Source organism: Grus americana, chromosome 7 (assembly GCF_028858705.1).
Source record: "Grus americana isolate bGruAme1 chromosome 7, bGruAme1.mat, whole genome shotgun sequence".
NCBI lineage: Eukaryota > Metazoa > Chordata > Aves > Gruiformes > Gruidae > Grus > Grus americana.
The window spans coordinates 3,860,534-3,875,908 of NC_072858.1; the positions used below are offsets into that span (position 1 = coordinate 3,860,534).

Sequence of the window (15,375 nt, forward strand, 5' to 3'; positions counted from 1 at the left end):
TATTGGACCTATGCCTACTGCTGTTGCAGACTTAATTATTTATTCCTTATGTTCCTTTAGAATCCTTTTATGGTGTCAGGAAGGGACCTTTTTAAGTTTCATCCTTCAACTTTTACTTTTCAGCTTTACCCATATCTCACTGGAAAAAAGCAGTAAATACAAAACTGTTGCAGCCCTTCAGGGGAAAAAAAATAAGAGATTCTAGTGGACTAATACTTTAAAGCCTGAAGTGCTGTTTGAGTTTGCAGTAATGGGCCCCAAGTTACTGAATCTGAAAATGAGTAGAATGGAATGAAAACAAATTATGGGTTCCTCTGCCTGTCATGCTCTTCATTCTTCTCTAGATGTTTCTATTGCTGGCTTACTCAGTCTTAAAACCAGCATGAGTTATCTCCCGCAGCCTTCTGATCTTGCACATCAGACATCGGCACAGTTCATTACAGTCAAGGCTGAGACAACTACCATCAAGAAAGCATTGCTCTTACAGCTTGTCTACAGTTGTTGGTTTTTTTTTCCTTCACCAAAATTGCATTAGCTGGAACAGCTTCTTTTTCATAAGCTAGGTTTACATTAGCCTTTCTAAACCATCATAAGTCATTTACCTACTTTTGTACTTAAAAGTAACTTGCAGCATGGCATCATTAATAACAAGTTCCAAATAATCACTCTTATATGTATTATCAAAAGTTCAACAGATAGTTAGACAAAGTAGGTCATTTAGAAGAAAGCCTTGAAAAAACTCCATGATGGCAGCTAGTATTCCCAAATATCTACCTATGTCTGATAGTAGGATGGAAAACTAGATTTTCCTGCAGGAACTTCATAATTGCACTTTGTAAATGGCTGTGACTGTCTGAATCATTCCTACTTAACTAATATAAGTACCATATTTTTTTCTCATTTCATTTGCCAGCCATGGTACCCGATTCCCCCCACATAAGTTAGCCTTGAATACCAATATACCGGAAAAGAGGCCTCTTACCATCCAAGTGTCATGTTCTTTACAGTCTCTCAAGGACGAGGAGGCAAAGTCTTGGCTTGTGCTTGGTTTAGTGAGTTCTGCCTTTTCTACAGCTCACCCACAGGCTCACTGCATGGTAAGCAAGGGCTTCATGCCTCGGCTTTTCTTTATGTGAAAAATAAGCCTTACGTTTTGGTTGGTTCTCCACTTCCTCATCCATGAAAAACATGGTACACATAATAAAAAAGTCTGGTACATCCATCTTAGCAACTACATAATAGGAATATTACATACTCGTGCCCTGCTGGGCAGCACCTGCTGGCAGGGCACGCTGACAGTTAAATAGTACTGATGTTTACAAGTCAGTGCTCAAACTCAACGGCAACAATATCCTTAGGGTGCTGTCAGGTTGGTTTTTTTACAAATATTGTTTGTGTATGTGATTAAGATATACGTATGTGTGAAGCGATTTTAAAAAGAGCATGACGTTACATCTTAAAAATAATACACCTAATGTCCTTGGTTTTTTCCTCAAAAATTACCCTCCTCTCTTCAGATGTTACTATTCAGATTGTGACATGTCATTGAAGTAATTGTGCAGAACTAACGAATTTTTAAACGGAAATCCATTTCTCTCCCATTTAAGACAGCATTCAATACTTGTATGAACTTCTCCCCACACACCCCTTCTGCAGTGGACGGGTAAGAGCAGCGTTGCAGCTCGTTCCGATCTTACTGAAACACCAGAATCACTTAGTGACGCAGTCAGGGAAGCTCTGAAGTCACGGCGGGGGTTCCCCCCTCCCTCTGTGAGCGGGACAAGCGGCTGCCGTGGCAACCGGGGTGCCCGGGGGGGGCCGGGCAGAGCGGCCCGGGGGCCGGCGGCGGCGCGGAGCCATGCCCAAGGGCAGGGGGTCCTACTCCGGCGGGCAGCGCGCCGGCGCCTGGGTAAGCCCTTGCGTCCCCCGCGGGGCTTTTTTTATCCTTGAACTCTCGAAAAAACGCCGTGCTAAGGGTAACTTGGTCCTTTAGCCGGAAACGATGTTTCCTATTCCTGATGTTGATGAGGAAAAAGTGCCCTAGGTAGTGAGAGCAAGTATGTTAAAGCAGGATTTTTTTTCCAGTTTTCCAACAGTGCTGGAGGTCTCTTATATTTAGCCCTAGCTGATTTTATCTTCTGGAAAATGCCAGCTGACGTTTGCTTCAGTTCTTGCCCTCAGGAGAAGTGCCGAGGCCCCCCCCTCCCCCCCATCGGGGGCCCTGGCTGGGACGTCTGGGCATCCCAGGGCTCTGGGACACATGCCTGGCACAGGCGGTTCTTCAGTCTCTGAACCCGTGGGCCTAGCGTTTTTCTGAGCTGCCCTCCAAAAGTTTCACACTCTCAAACCTAAGGTCATACAGCAGTGGGAGCAGCATGGGGAAGAAAAAGACGTTATAGCATAAGTGGTTTTGCTAGATGGATTATTGCTCTATAAACAGTTTTGGAAAGTTCTGGAGAAATCATATTCTTGTCTGGTTACTAATCTATGTCATAAGGTCTTTATGGTAGGGGTTGTGTTGTGTGTGGGAGGCTCCTGATTTTTCCAGAGGCCACTAGGTGCTGCTGCAATCCAAATAATAAAAAATAAACGGGAAAATACAATTTTGCCCACATTTCTGATCAGATTTATTCGTTTGGGGTTTTTTGTTGTTGTTGTTGGCTTTTTTCTTTTTTTTTTAAATGGATCACAATTTTATTTTCTAGTTTGCTCACGTTGGAATATGCCAGAGTCAACCTGAGTCAACTACCAGCTCTGCACTAAAACAGGTCCAGAACTCAGGAGCAGCTCAATATATCGAGGATAGATTGCCGCTAGCATACAGAGCTCGAGAGCAGGTGAGTTACTGTGGCGATACGGTCAATTTACAGGGCTCCTTTTTGCAAGATACCACTTGCTAAGTCATAAGTAAGACTTGCGCTTACAGTAGTTAGCAAAGCAGTTGTAGTGGAGTGGCAGACTTTGTGCCTCAGGGAGTAAAATGATTGCTAGCTATGCTAAGGAAGAAACATATTTTGCTGTTAGTTATAATTTTGGATACTTGAAGTCCTGCTGTAGTTACTGCTAATTTCCAGCATCAATTACTTTTCCCTTTTATTAGCTACTACAGCTGTTTGAGACACGTTTATGTGCCAGAATGTATTAAGATTGATCTCAGTCCAAAACCTGTGTGTGAAGCCCTATATGAGAGTTTAATTGAAATTTGATTATCTGTTTTGAATTGAATGTCAGAAATTCTGTATATTCTGGCAAAGGATTACTTTTTTAAATCATTCAAATGTTAAAAGTTTCCCATTTGAAACATTTTTAAAGCTTGTTTAAAAATGAGGAGATTTGGGACAGTTTTGGGAACAAAATACAATATTTTAAAATCATGAGTATTTAAAATGTTACAATTTCATAAACACATTTTTATGTCCTTACTTTATCATCATACTGAGCTTTGCTTCACCCACCCACCCACTTTGTGCACAGAATATTTTCTATTTTCATTTTCTATAAACATAGCAATTATATTGAGTTCATTTAACAGATTTCGCTGTAATGAAATGGGCTAGGAAGGAATATTTAAAAGGGAAGCTTGGGGCTAGTGAAAAGAAAGGGAGAAGATTATACTGTAACATGAATATACATTATATTGATATTATGTATACCTTTCTGTGGAGTATCTGGCCTTAGCCACAGTCTGAAAAGGAGAACCAGGTTAGACGGACCGTTTATCAACACTAGTGTGACTGGTCACCTGATGTTTTATGCCTTGTATTTATCAGCTCTTCACTGTTAAAAAGAATTAGTGGAATTCCTATTCGTCATAAATAAAGAAATAAAATGAGATCAGCTGTGAGGGTACGAAGATGCATTAAAGGCTAAAATGTTATGTCATAGGAACAATCTGAGGAAGTTTGTTTATGTGACACTTTAAAAAGGTGCTGATAGAGTGTTGGAAGCTCACTGCGTGTGAAGCTGGATGTCTAATCCCTTTGTATGAGGGAACTCACTGGCTGTGAGGTTAATTAATTTTCTCAGAAGTATAGTACTGTTTAAGCTTATATTACCTCTTATTTCTTACTTCATGATAGTCCTATAATTATTCTGTAATGGATTTTTTTTAACCATTAGTTAATATGGGGAATCCTTCCAAGAGATGATACTCAGTATTTACCATCTCAGTTTTCAATTTTCCTGCAGCATATAGGCACTAGTAATAAACACTATCCCTAAAATGTTAATATTGACGTGTAATTGCAGTAGGATATTTTAGTAAGTCTTACATTTTACTGACTTATAAGGTGCTTGTTTTTGAACACAAGTATATGAGAATGTATCCGTTGATTTTCCTTGTCCATTGAACTACACTCTGGTTGAATCTGTATGAGAAAAGAAGTGAATGTGTGGCACGTACCTAAAAAAGGTAGAAAATCTGTCTAGTACACCAAATACCCCTTCTTGCTGGCTCAGGCCTCCAGTCACATTAATCTTTAGAACTGGTTCAGATTCACTTACTCTTGAAACACTTTTTTAAAATTCTGTTACATTAAAACTTGCTCTTCTGTTTAGAGGTGAATGTTACAGTTGGAAGATGAAAAATGTATTCCACAATGTTAAAAGTAAAAATTGCTGGAGCATTTACAGAAAAAAACATAGAATTCCCAACATGAAGCAGGAAAATAATGCTTGGGGAAGAACAGAGGCAATCTAATAGTCCAGGAGAGTTTTTAGTGTTTCAATTTTTAGCTATTTTATAATATTGCAATGATATAGAATAAACTTTAAAAAAAGGAAATATGTTAAATTACTTTAAAAATAGTTCTTTTGCAGTTGTCCTTTTTTTTTCTTTTAAAACTCTAGCTTCATTTTAGAGACTGGATGAACATTATGTTAAAGAATGAGATTATAAATTAGTTATGCAATTAACATCTCCACTTCCCCTGCAACAAGCAGTATACATGACATTCAGTACATAAATCATAGATTAATTCAGTTTTGAAGTCCCTTTTGTAGTTCATTTTAATTAGCTTTAGGCTTAGTAGTGAATCAAACAAGGCAATCCTGACATATATCTAGTATTTTGCTGCTTGCAGACAGAATGTATCATTTCTTATTTGAAAATTCACACTTTTATATTAATCATGTATATAATCAGCAAATCAAGGGAACACAAATCCTCCTGATGATTTTCTAAAATAAAATAAAATTTTAAAAAAAATACAGAGAGTTCACATTGCTCCTATAAAATTATGTGCCATTGAAGATTTAACATCTGAATATGACTTCTGTGTTAGAACATAGGGAGCTGTAATTTCAGCATCTGTCAGAATATAAGAACTAAGACTAGTAGACTCCGAACAAGATATGTGGAAATTCCTAATTTTTTGCTGTAATTTCTTTTTTTTTCAGAGAGCAGTGAGCAACAATTTCCCATTTTCTTTTCATGACAACAGACACTGTCTACAGAATGTAGGAGAGTATTTTGATTTTGTAAGTACCCAGTACTGAGAAAAACCAAGCAAGCTCATATCTCAGTCCACCAGAGATTAAACACAGTATCTTTTCTCTCCCCTGCAAAAATTATAGATGCTAAAAATTGTGAGAGAAAAATGTAAACAACAAAGAAAACCATGCTTTTTATTAGTAGAGGGATGGGACTCCTCTGGGGCTGGCACAGGTGTACAGCAGCACACATGGTCATTGAGAGTGGCAGAATTCAAGGGGAGCAAAACTCCCATGATTTGGGTCTCTGACAGGCATTTTCTAATGGTCCTGGTTTTTATGTCGTAACACGATTTTGTCCAATTAGTCTGCTAAAAGTGATTGGCCTTGTGTTGAATTTTTGTAGGGGTCTCAGCCACTCATAATTCGGTCCCACATATTTTCACGTATTTCCACATATTCAGCCTTATCTTTATCATAAGTTTAACCAAAATCCGTAGGACACCCACAGTATATCACCAGAATGAATTATTTTCCAATCCACATCTGTAATACACCAGTTTAAATGTATGTTGCAGAAGCCACCACTTTGAGTAGTATTTAAATTGTTTTGGGCTTTTGTGTATGTGCAACAGTTTCATGTTTTTCCACTTTTCTTAGACTGTTGACATTTTTCTAGGCAGCAAAATAAATAGTGCAGTTCACAAGACAATGAGTAGAGGAGGAGGAAATGAATTGTGATACCGAAAGTTCGTCTGACTTTGGATTCTCTTAGACCTAAGGTTTTTTTGGTATTCATTATTCACTGAGTAACCTCCATTTCTGTGCACTTTGTGCAGTGTCTCATAGTTTTAGAGATACTGATCAACCATAATTTCAAATAAATTTCCTGCAAGCTATGGAGTGTGAAAATCAGGCTCCATCTCTCTGTGTTTAGACACACAAGGGATAGTTTTGAAGATTCAGATTTCATAGTCTGAGTTTCTTTATTTCAGTCCAAACATAAAATTATTAACCTATTTCTTTGAGTTACTCTGAAGATTAATTTAGCTGAGTATCGCTAAATAGCTTTGAGTATATAGTGTACTATGGAAATGCCAAGTTTAAGTGGTTTATTAGTACTAAGAGATGGAAGGTCAACAGATTTCTCATTATATATGCAACCAGAAATGTTCATACAGGCAAGTCTGACATTATTTTTAACTTGCTAAAGATCAGCCATGAGTTCTTGAAATCACTGTTGTAACAGCTTCGTTAACTTCCCAGTGGGGTAGTGACTGTTAAAAGATTCATCTGTGAAACTGTGATTGTAAGTCATATGTTTACATGAATTTTTTTTTTTTTTCCCCCCTAGGGTATGGGCCGGAGGAAGGTGGAACCAGAAAGACGGCAACAGAACTCACAGAACTTCTTCCTCTGGGCTCATGAAGCAGTTCCTAGCAGAGAGGATGGCTTAACCATTTATCAGACATCATTTGTGAATGAGCAAAACACTGAGAGCCCATTTTGTAGGCGATATCCAAAACACCACTCAGAAAAATGTTGCACTGACAAACCCATTCCTGAGAATGAAAAAAACCTGCAGCCAACCAAGTCATCTTAATTATAAAAACACCTTTGTAGCACTGACTTATCATCAGAGCCTTTTCTCAAGATCTGAACTACTTGTTGCTCAAATGGATGATGAAATAAACATTTGTATAAAGTGAATGTGGTAGTACAGTTGAGAGTTCATTGAAATCAACAATCATATGTTACTCTGAAGACTTACATTGCTATAAAAATTTTAATGAAGAGGAGCATTATAAGGAAAAACATGTTTGTACGTACTTTTAGAAATACCTCTATTAGGAGAACAGAGGTAGTGATTGTACTTGTGTTATTTGATACTGGTTGACCCTCATCTTGATAGAAAAGTTCCTTCAACTTCAGAGTGAGTGGTATGGCTGTACCTCAAGCAGCTGACAGCATCAGTGTTGACAGAACTGGATCCTTGAGGGTTTACCACAACAGGGAGCCAAAACTGCATGTTCAGGTAAGAGAAACTTTTCTGAAAGGTTTCACGACTATGGAGGCGGGTTAGTAGCCGTTAGAGAAACTAGATAAAAAAGAAGCTGTGCATTAGATTGCTGTGCAAAAGAATTGTAATGTTTGTTATACACAGCAGTTGTATAAGTAAAGGAAGGAAGGATGTTGTAAACAATGTTTGCATGCCTGTGTGTGCACTCACAAAACATGAGTGTACGTATGTACATGTCATTCACGGCAGTAAGGGGAAAAAAAAGCTCAAGCTGAAAGTTGGAAGGCTGCATGAAGGTTTGAGTTTGAGGTGGACTGGATCTGAAAAGAGCTCATGATTTTATAGTTACATGTCCCTAAGGAAGTGAATTCAGAAGGAATCTTCCGAGCACACTGCTCCCAGAATACTTACTGGCTTTAGGATATGGAAGGCATGAGAGTCAGACCTCCAAATAATGTGTTTTCCTCTTCTGGATCATTTCCATTAATATCAATAAAATAATAAACCAAACTGTGTGTCTGAAAATATACTAGAAATAAGCTTGTTGCTATGCAAAATAATGTCGACTAAAAAAATTTAAGCATAAGTTTATGGGATAATTTCCTTTATTTACAAGATAAATGGAAAAATAAACCCTCAACCCTTAGGATCACCTGCATTGTAAGAGGTGCCTTGAAAGTGAACTATGTCAAGAAATTATTTCTGCCTTTCAGTGAACAGATACATCTTTTTGTATCAGCATGCAAAGGCTGACCTTTTTGTGTGGCATCAATTGTATTAGAATATTTCCTCAAATGCAATTTTATTAGCACATGCTGAAATAATAAACTAGTATTTTTTTTTTTAAATGAAGATCCCCCTACTAAAGTTCTTGGGGTGCTGCACAATACATAGAAATGCAAAACATTAAACAATGTAAAAACAGATAAAAAGCCAAGTAACATAGTGTTATTAAAAAGAATTCTATTTTCTCAAAGTAAAGACAGCCTGCCTGACAACTCTAGAGTCAGAATTTCCAGAGCTTTAGCCAAAAATTTCATCTCCAAACTGATTCAAAACTAAAGTGTGTGCCAATCACATGGTAAGTGAAGTACCCCATGCTGTTTGGCATACTCAAGAGGGCAATCTTGGACCTCCATCAGAAGGAAGAAACACATTCTTGCTACATTAGTAATGTTTATCTGTGGTTTAGCATTACAACTGGATATGGTGAAATAAATTGCTATAGTTTGTTATGCCTTAAAACATGGATAGAAAGATTCCAGATTTTTTTTTTCCCCCCTCTTCCCCCCCCCCCCCATTTTGACTCCAACATGGATTTTTTTTTTTTTAAAGTAACTGTGGATTAATATATGTTCTCAGTGATATTGTGATAAAGATTCCAGAGGAGAAACTGGAAAGCTCACGAAACCACTATACAAACTGAAATATACTGTAGTGAGTTGAACAAAACAGGTGATTGCCACATATCTCATGCTCTGGCTGTGTTTCTTGGGTAAATAACATGAGATACAATACACTGAATTTCAAAATGAATGATAAATGCCCCAGATAAATTCCAGAAAGTCATAGCCTTGCATACTTTGGATACAAACCGTCAGTTTTGTTTAATCTTGTGATAATAGTGTCTCTCAGAATAAGGCCCTGTTGCGTTAAAATATTTTTGCAATATGGGGTTTTTTTCCTTCTTGAAGGATGAAGGAGAGGGAAGGAGAGCTGGTAACTCCTGTAGAGGTGTCCTAGTCAGTGCAGGAATGTGCTCCCAGCTGGCAGCTCATTAGGATCAGATGGGTGTAGGTAGGCTCAGCAGAATGAGCATACTATGGATTAACTCAGATACTACTATGGAGAAGTAGAGGTTATGCTCTAGGTGGTGCTCATGAAGATGGACTTATTTGTACCTTGTTTTATTTAGGAAAAAAATAAAAGTTTGTTGCAAAATTTCCTTGAACAGTATTATCAACAATTTGAACACAGCCAAAACCTCTCTACAGAAACAGGCTTTGTATTATAGTCCTTTTGAATGAGCAGGTATCATTGCCCTCTGGTTTTTTTCCTGAGCCTACATCAATTTAGGGACTGTCTATACAGCTTTCTTAAGAAGTCTCTTTCGGGTTAGTTTAAAAGTGTTTTCAGTTTGTTAGCTAAATTCACAGAACAAAATTGATTTTCAAAAAATTCAAAAACCAACAGGCTGTGCAGATGGTTGCAAGTTCCTTTGGTTTAATGAGTTGGTACTCACCAGCTGAACCCTGCAGCAGGCTAAAGCTGATCATTAGGATGGCTGAGCTGCAGAGTAGCAATTGTGTCACTTAACTTTCTGTGCCCTGTCTGAAGGCAGTTTGCTTCTCAGGTTGTATCACTTCAGCTGTGCTGGAATACAGTCTTACTCTTGTGTCTGCATGGTTATGTCCACTTGTTTAAAGTGTGTTTTGTTTTTGGGTTTGTTTGTTTGTTTTTCTGCCCCGGTTGCTGATAACTAGAACTGAGAAAACAGTCTCTCTCAGAGCTGCTGTCTCTTGGACCATGCGGCCTCCTGGTAAGCTAGATGTCAGCTTTCCTTTTATAGCCGCTTCATTTATGAAATGTTGTGACCTGTGAAATGCTTTTAATATTCATTTTAACCCTCATAGACAAACTATTGATGTTGTATGATAGCAGATTGGTTTTGGTACAATAGGAGGCAGGATTTAAATTTTGTCTTTTGTTTACTTGGTCTCCAAAGCAGCTTAAAGAGATGCTTAAAGCCTGAACTGCCTGCCCTGTGTGGAGGGTTGGGTGGGAGGGGAAGTGCTGCTGCTCCTGGAGCTAGTAATTCAGTGGGGATGCAGCAGCTTGACTTCCAAGTCATCTGCTGCTAATCTAATCACTCTGTGTTCATAATCAAATCACTCCATGTAGCTGAAATGTTGTTTCTTAGCATGTTCTCTCAAGGTTAGTCTGAGTGAAGTAACTTGATATAAATGTTACACTGAAGATGAGCCCTTTTCCTTCTCTGGGCTATACAGTGGCAATGCTGTTGGAGAGCTGTTGTCTAAACCCAAAACTGGTGCTGATTTATTTACAGTGATACAGTTCAAGTGTGGATAATATTAAACTTCAACAAATGTTCTTAAACTGGTTTAACTTTATCCTAGCTGAGCAAAATATTGGTGTGTGATGGTGCTAATGTTGAACTGAAAGGCTAGTCCTGTATCTCATAGAAATGTTTATGTTGATACAGTGGCCGTGCTGGTTGACAACAAATAAAATTTCCAAAATTAAGTAGAAACTTTGGATTAGGCATCTCTATCTTTAAAACAGAGTCTGCAAACTTTTTTTTTTTTAATTATTCCTTAAAGTCCCCCCTGCTGCTGCTGCTGCATTGCGTAATGAGCAGTAGGTGGCAAGTACAGAACTCCATGCCGCTCTGGAGTGGGAAAGGACTATATAGACCTGCTTCATCCCAAATTTCTTGTTTTATGCCTGCCTCCCCAACAAAGTAATAAAATAATGAGCTGTTAAAACATTATCTCTGGAATGTCTAATTAAAGGGAAGTCTATTCAACAGGGATGTAATCCTAACTGACCTTACTTTGGTGTATGGCAGTAGTGGGTGTGAGTGAACCATTAGAGCACTCATTTATGGTTCAGGCAGGCAGCTGTGTAGCATTTATGAAAAACACATTATCAGCTTTCTCTCTTGTCTGATCATGGTTTGTTATACTTCAGTATATTTAACTGAAAATGAAGTATCTGTATTTATCATTTCTTAAATGTGGTGTACAGAAAGAATGTACTTTGAGATGGGTCAGTTTCAGCCCAATAGAGTGAAAGAAATGCTACTCAGAGGGACCTCTGGGACATGTCTAGTCCAGCTTGCTTGTCAGCACAGGACTGGTTCAGATGTGGCTTTGTTGATTTGAGTCTAGAAAGCCTCCAAAAAGGGAGCTTGCACAACCTCTCCAGGTGACCTGTTCCAGCAGTGCAGTGCTAGAGAACAATGTTTTCCTATTATCCAGCCCAAACCTCCCAGTCTGCTCTGTGACACTGCCTCTTAGTGCATCATGGGGTGCTACCAAAAAGTTTGGCTGAATCACCTTTGTCTTGTTCCTCAAGTCGTCACAGACTGGTCTTAGCCTTATCTTCGCCAGACCAAACCAACCCATTTCCTCAGTCTCTCCTCACAAGCCATGTGCCTCTGACTAGCCTACTTTTGCTGGATCCTGTCCTATTTCTCTGCAGCCCAAAGTTGGTCCCAATATTCCAGGTTCAACCTATGATACTGAGAGAATAATAACATCTCTCAGCCTGCTCACGGGAAGTGATTCTCAACACTTTAATCTTTCCTGAAACCAATGGGTTGAAATCATCATGGATAGTCTGTAAAACAGGGTTTAAAAAAAAACAAACCACAAAAACAAACAAAAACCCCCAAAAGCTAGGTGAGTCTGCATTTTCTCCTTTCTGAGGTTATGCTAATTCTGTAGCAAAAGTGGAAACTATGTAGAATTTACAGATGCTATATATATTTGAACTCCTGTTAATCTGGTGGCAGATGCTGGAGACACGTGAGTCCCAGAAGTCTTCCATGGTGCTCAAAATGCTACTTCTAAACAAGTCTAAAGCGCCTTAGTCTTGACAGCACCGAGTTCAAACCCGTGTTGGGGAAAAGATCAACAAATTAATTATTCTCATGTCACCACTGTGCTTTTAAATTGGGAGAATTGGGAAAATCAAGTTCTTCAGAGAGTACATGAACAGCAGCTATTACCATGTCTGTGTGTACAAACTTATTACAACACCCATTTGAAATAAGTCCTGTTTTCTCCTCTGTTCTTGCATTGTTTCAGGGAGAGAGTTATGGCTTATTACACAGTGGTGCAAGTTTTCTTTACTTTCCTCTTCCTGAAGCTGTCTCACGTCCATGGAATATTTAGATGTTCATTAAATCAGCAAGAGAAAGTTTACATGTATACAGGAGAGAGCATGATGACCTAGCCTAGGGGTTAGGACACCCACCAGAGAGAGAGGGCTGCCTGGGTCAGGGTCCTTGTATGGCTTTTAAATTTGAAGTAAATATTAATTGAAGCAAGGACTGGAACTCAGGTCTGCCTGCTCACAGATGAGTGCCCAGAGCACTGAACTAGGGAAAACCCTGTGCTTTCTTTTAAGCCCAGTGTTTCTCTCATACAAAACGTGGCAGCTCTGGCAGAAGGGATATAGTGTGGTCTTTTCTCCAGATTACCTGAACCAGTTCAGAAAATCAGAAGAATCTTAGGGATACTTTTTTTTTCCCCCTTGCTGTGGAATGTCTAGAAATAGTAATATGATCATAAAACACTACCCTAATACCAGTCCTTACAGTAGCCCCACGGAGTATTTAAGTAGTAGTACTCATTCTGTGGATGAGTTAATTGTGGCGTGCTGTACTGAGGGTGATTGCTCAGTCAGCAGCAAAGCTATGACTGTAAAATGGAGGAGTCCTGACTCCCAGACTTTTGCTGTAACCAGCACTTCTTTCCATCTGCACAGATTTGCTATATACAGTGTTTAGAGCTTCATTAGAGCCCTAGTTGCCTGCCAGTGTATTATTTTAAGAAACTAATGGCAGTGTATATGTTTTTCTGATCCTCTTCAATATTCTATGGAATGAGAGAAAAATTTGTAACTCAAAGCATGCTATTTCTGAAACAGAAGTATTTTTTTAAATTTGAAATCAACATCCGCTCTCCCTCTCTTAACCCCTCACCCCCAAAAATAAAGATGGTGTTTAGGTTGTCCAGCATATTCTAATACCTACAAATGGTAGTGCCTACTATGCAAACAGATGTATCAAGTACTGTGTTCAGATGTAAATTCTTGTGGGATCAGGCTGTATAATACTAACCAGACCTTCATGCCTAAATGGCATTTTAGGCATGCATTAATGACCCTAAGCGACAGACCTTCTCATATTATTGCTTAATTAATCAATGGCCCAGTGGCACATTGGCAGTGCTCTTTTTTCAAGCTGTGCCTCCCCTCAGATGATAATCAGATGGTATATGGCTGTATCTACTTATGGGAAAGTCAAAACCCAATAAATAAAGTTTAATTTCTTGATTCCCCTGGGATACAGTGATTCTTTTTAACAGTGCTTCTTCAGTTGAATTGAAATTAAAAACCAGCATGATCAACATATTGTGTAATATTTCATGGATGGAGTTAAGTACCAGGTTTAAAGACTTAAAAAAGAAAAAAAAAAAGGGAAAAAAAAGAGAAAAAAAAGAGGACTGGCAGGAGGGGAAAGACTGTTGATACAGAAGCAGATTTTTTTCTATCAAAAATGCCTAATCCTGTTTTTGTTACTGGTGTTAAACTCTACATTGTCAACTTTTAAGCATTACTGTGAAGGTTTTCTGTGTATTTATGGCATTAATTTTCATTCTAAATTAAGCTTGCTATCATTTGGAATAGAATTAACATTTAATCTTAAAAATATTTTGTAACATGCAATACAGTGAGGTACCATAGGAGGGCAGATGTGTTGAACGACTTTATTATGGTATGTGTTACATTAGTGTAAGATCTACTGTAGTGAGTTGAATTCTCGGATTTATACCGGTATCAGTGAGCTTTCAATCTCAGTGATTCAGACACAAATGGAAATATGTAAGTCTTATGGTTTTTGTGAATTTAAATATCTTTTCTTAGTTGTTCATTTTCAATGCTTACAAAGTTCAAAGATTTTTCAACCCACAGTTATTATTTTTTGCTTTTGAGAACCTATAATCTGACTACAGTTACTTATTTAATCACTGACAATATCCAGCAAGTTAACAAAATTAGTTTAGTTTGCTACTTAGATTTAATTTTTCTTTTTATTTTTCTAGCATCAGATTTTCAATACATGCTAATTTATGCTAGTTTTCTTTATGCTTCAAGTTAAATTCAGGCTTAAAGAAGTCTCTGGGTTAAATAATTCCTTATGAAATTTCAAATTCCATCCAATCCATATTTGTCTTTTCAAGCGAGTGGAAAAATGAATGAAACTTGTTTTGAGGAAGAAGTGTGTGTATAGTTTCATGGCTTGGATGATCCCTTCTTGCAGAGTAATTGGGAGGGACCCTGCCACAGTGATGGGTTCCTAAGCCCTGAGCTTGTGCCAGGGTCCCCACCAACAGACTGTTAGATTCAGAAACACCGTCTTGGAAAATAGTTATGATCTCCCCAGTCTGTCTGTTGAGCTCTGTTGTTCCTGACCCCTAAGCATCACAAAAGAGGGATCCCTGCTGAGTTGTTAAGCAGAGGCTGTCCTGCAACCTGGGAGTCCTGCTTTCCCGTAATGATTGTAGAACAAAGTCTTTCAATGGGCAATACTATTTCTTCTGAAAGCGGAGAAAAATTTCCAGCATTTTGAGCTGAAAGAGTAAGAAGAATGTTTCATCTGTCTCACATAACGAAGTCCCTGAAGTAGAAGAGGGCTTGTTAAGCAGTGAAGACATTAAGAGGCACAATTTCTAAGACAAATCCACTCCTTCAGATGCAGGAATGACTGTAGCAGCCTGACCCTTTCTTGCTGTTCAACTGACCCCGCTTCTTTCTTCTGAGACTGGCTGAGTCTTCTCCAAATACACAGTAGCACCTGCAGAAGGGATTCAACCTGATTTCCTGCAGTGTAAAGTGGCTCTAAACTGCTGTGGAAGCAAATGTTCTTAGGTCATGGGAGGATGATGTGGAAGAGTTCTGTTGTCCCTATCCCTGACAGCCCACGGAAGGCAAACCCTACTGTGCTCTGAAAGATGAGTTGTCCCAGGGTCTGTTACCAGATGAGTCAGCCTTTGCTTGCAGAAGTGGACACTTTTGGTCCATATCCTTCTTTGACAACACAACTTTGGACTATCAGGTTGTCCCAAAACTACTTTAAGGAGGTCCCCTCCTCCGTTAAGGAGGAAGATCCTCCT

General features: G+C 38.6%; 1 protein-coding gene across 1 annotated transcript; it reads left to right on the forward strand.

Moving 5' to 3' along the window:
• Positions 1–1,858: 1,858 nt before the first annotated feature.
• TEX36 (testis expressed 36) lies at positions 1,859–9,982 on the forward strand. The gene is made up of 5 exons (XM_054832424.1): positions 1,859–1,909; positions 2,706–2,837; positions 5,398–5,478; positions 6,785–7,465; positions 9,934–9,982. Exons 1-4 carry the CDS (start codon positions 1,859–1,861, stop codon positions 7,031–7,033), a joined length of 513 nt encoding a protein of 170 aa, XP_054688399.1. The 3' UTR covers positions 7,034–7,465; positions 9,934–9,982.
• The last annotated feature ends 5,393 nt before the right edge of the window (positions 9,983–15,375 follow it).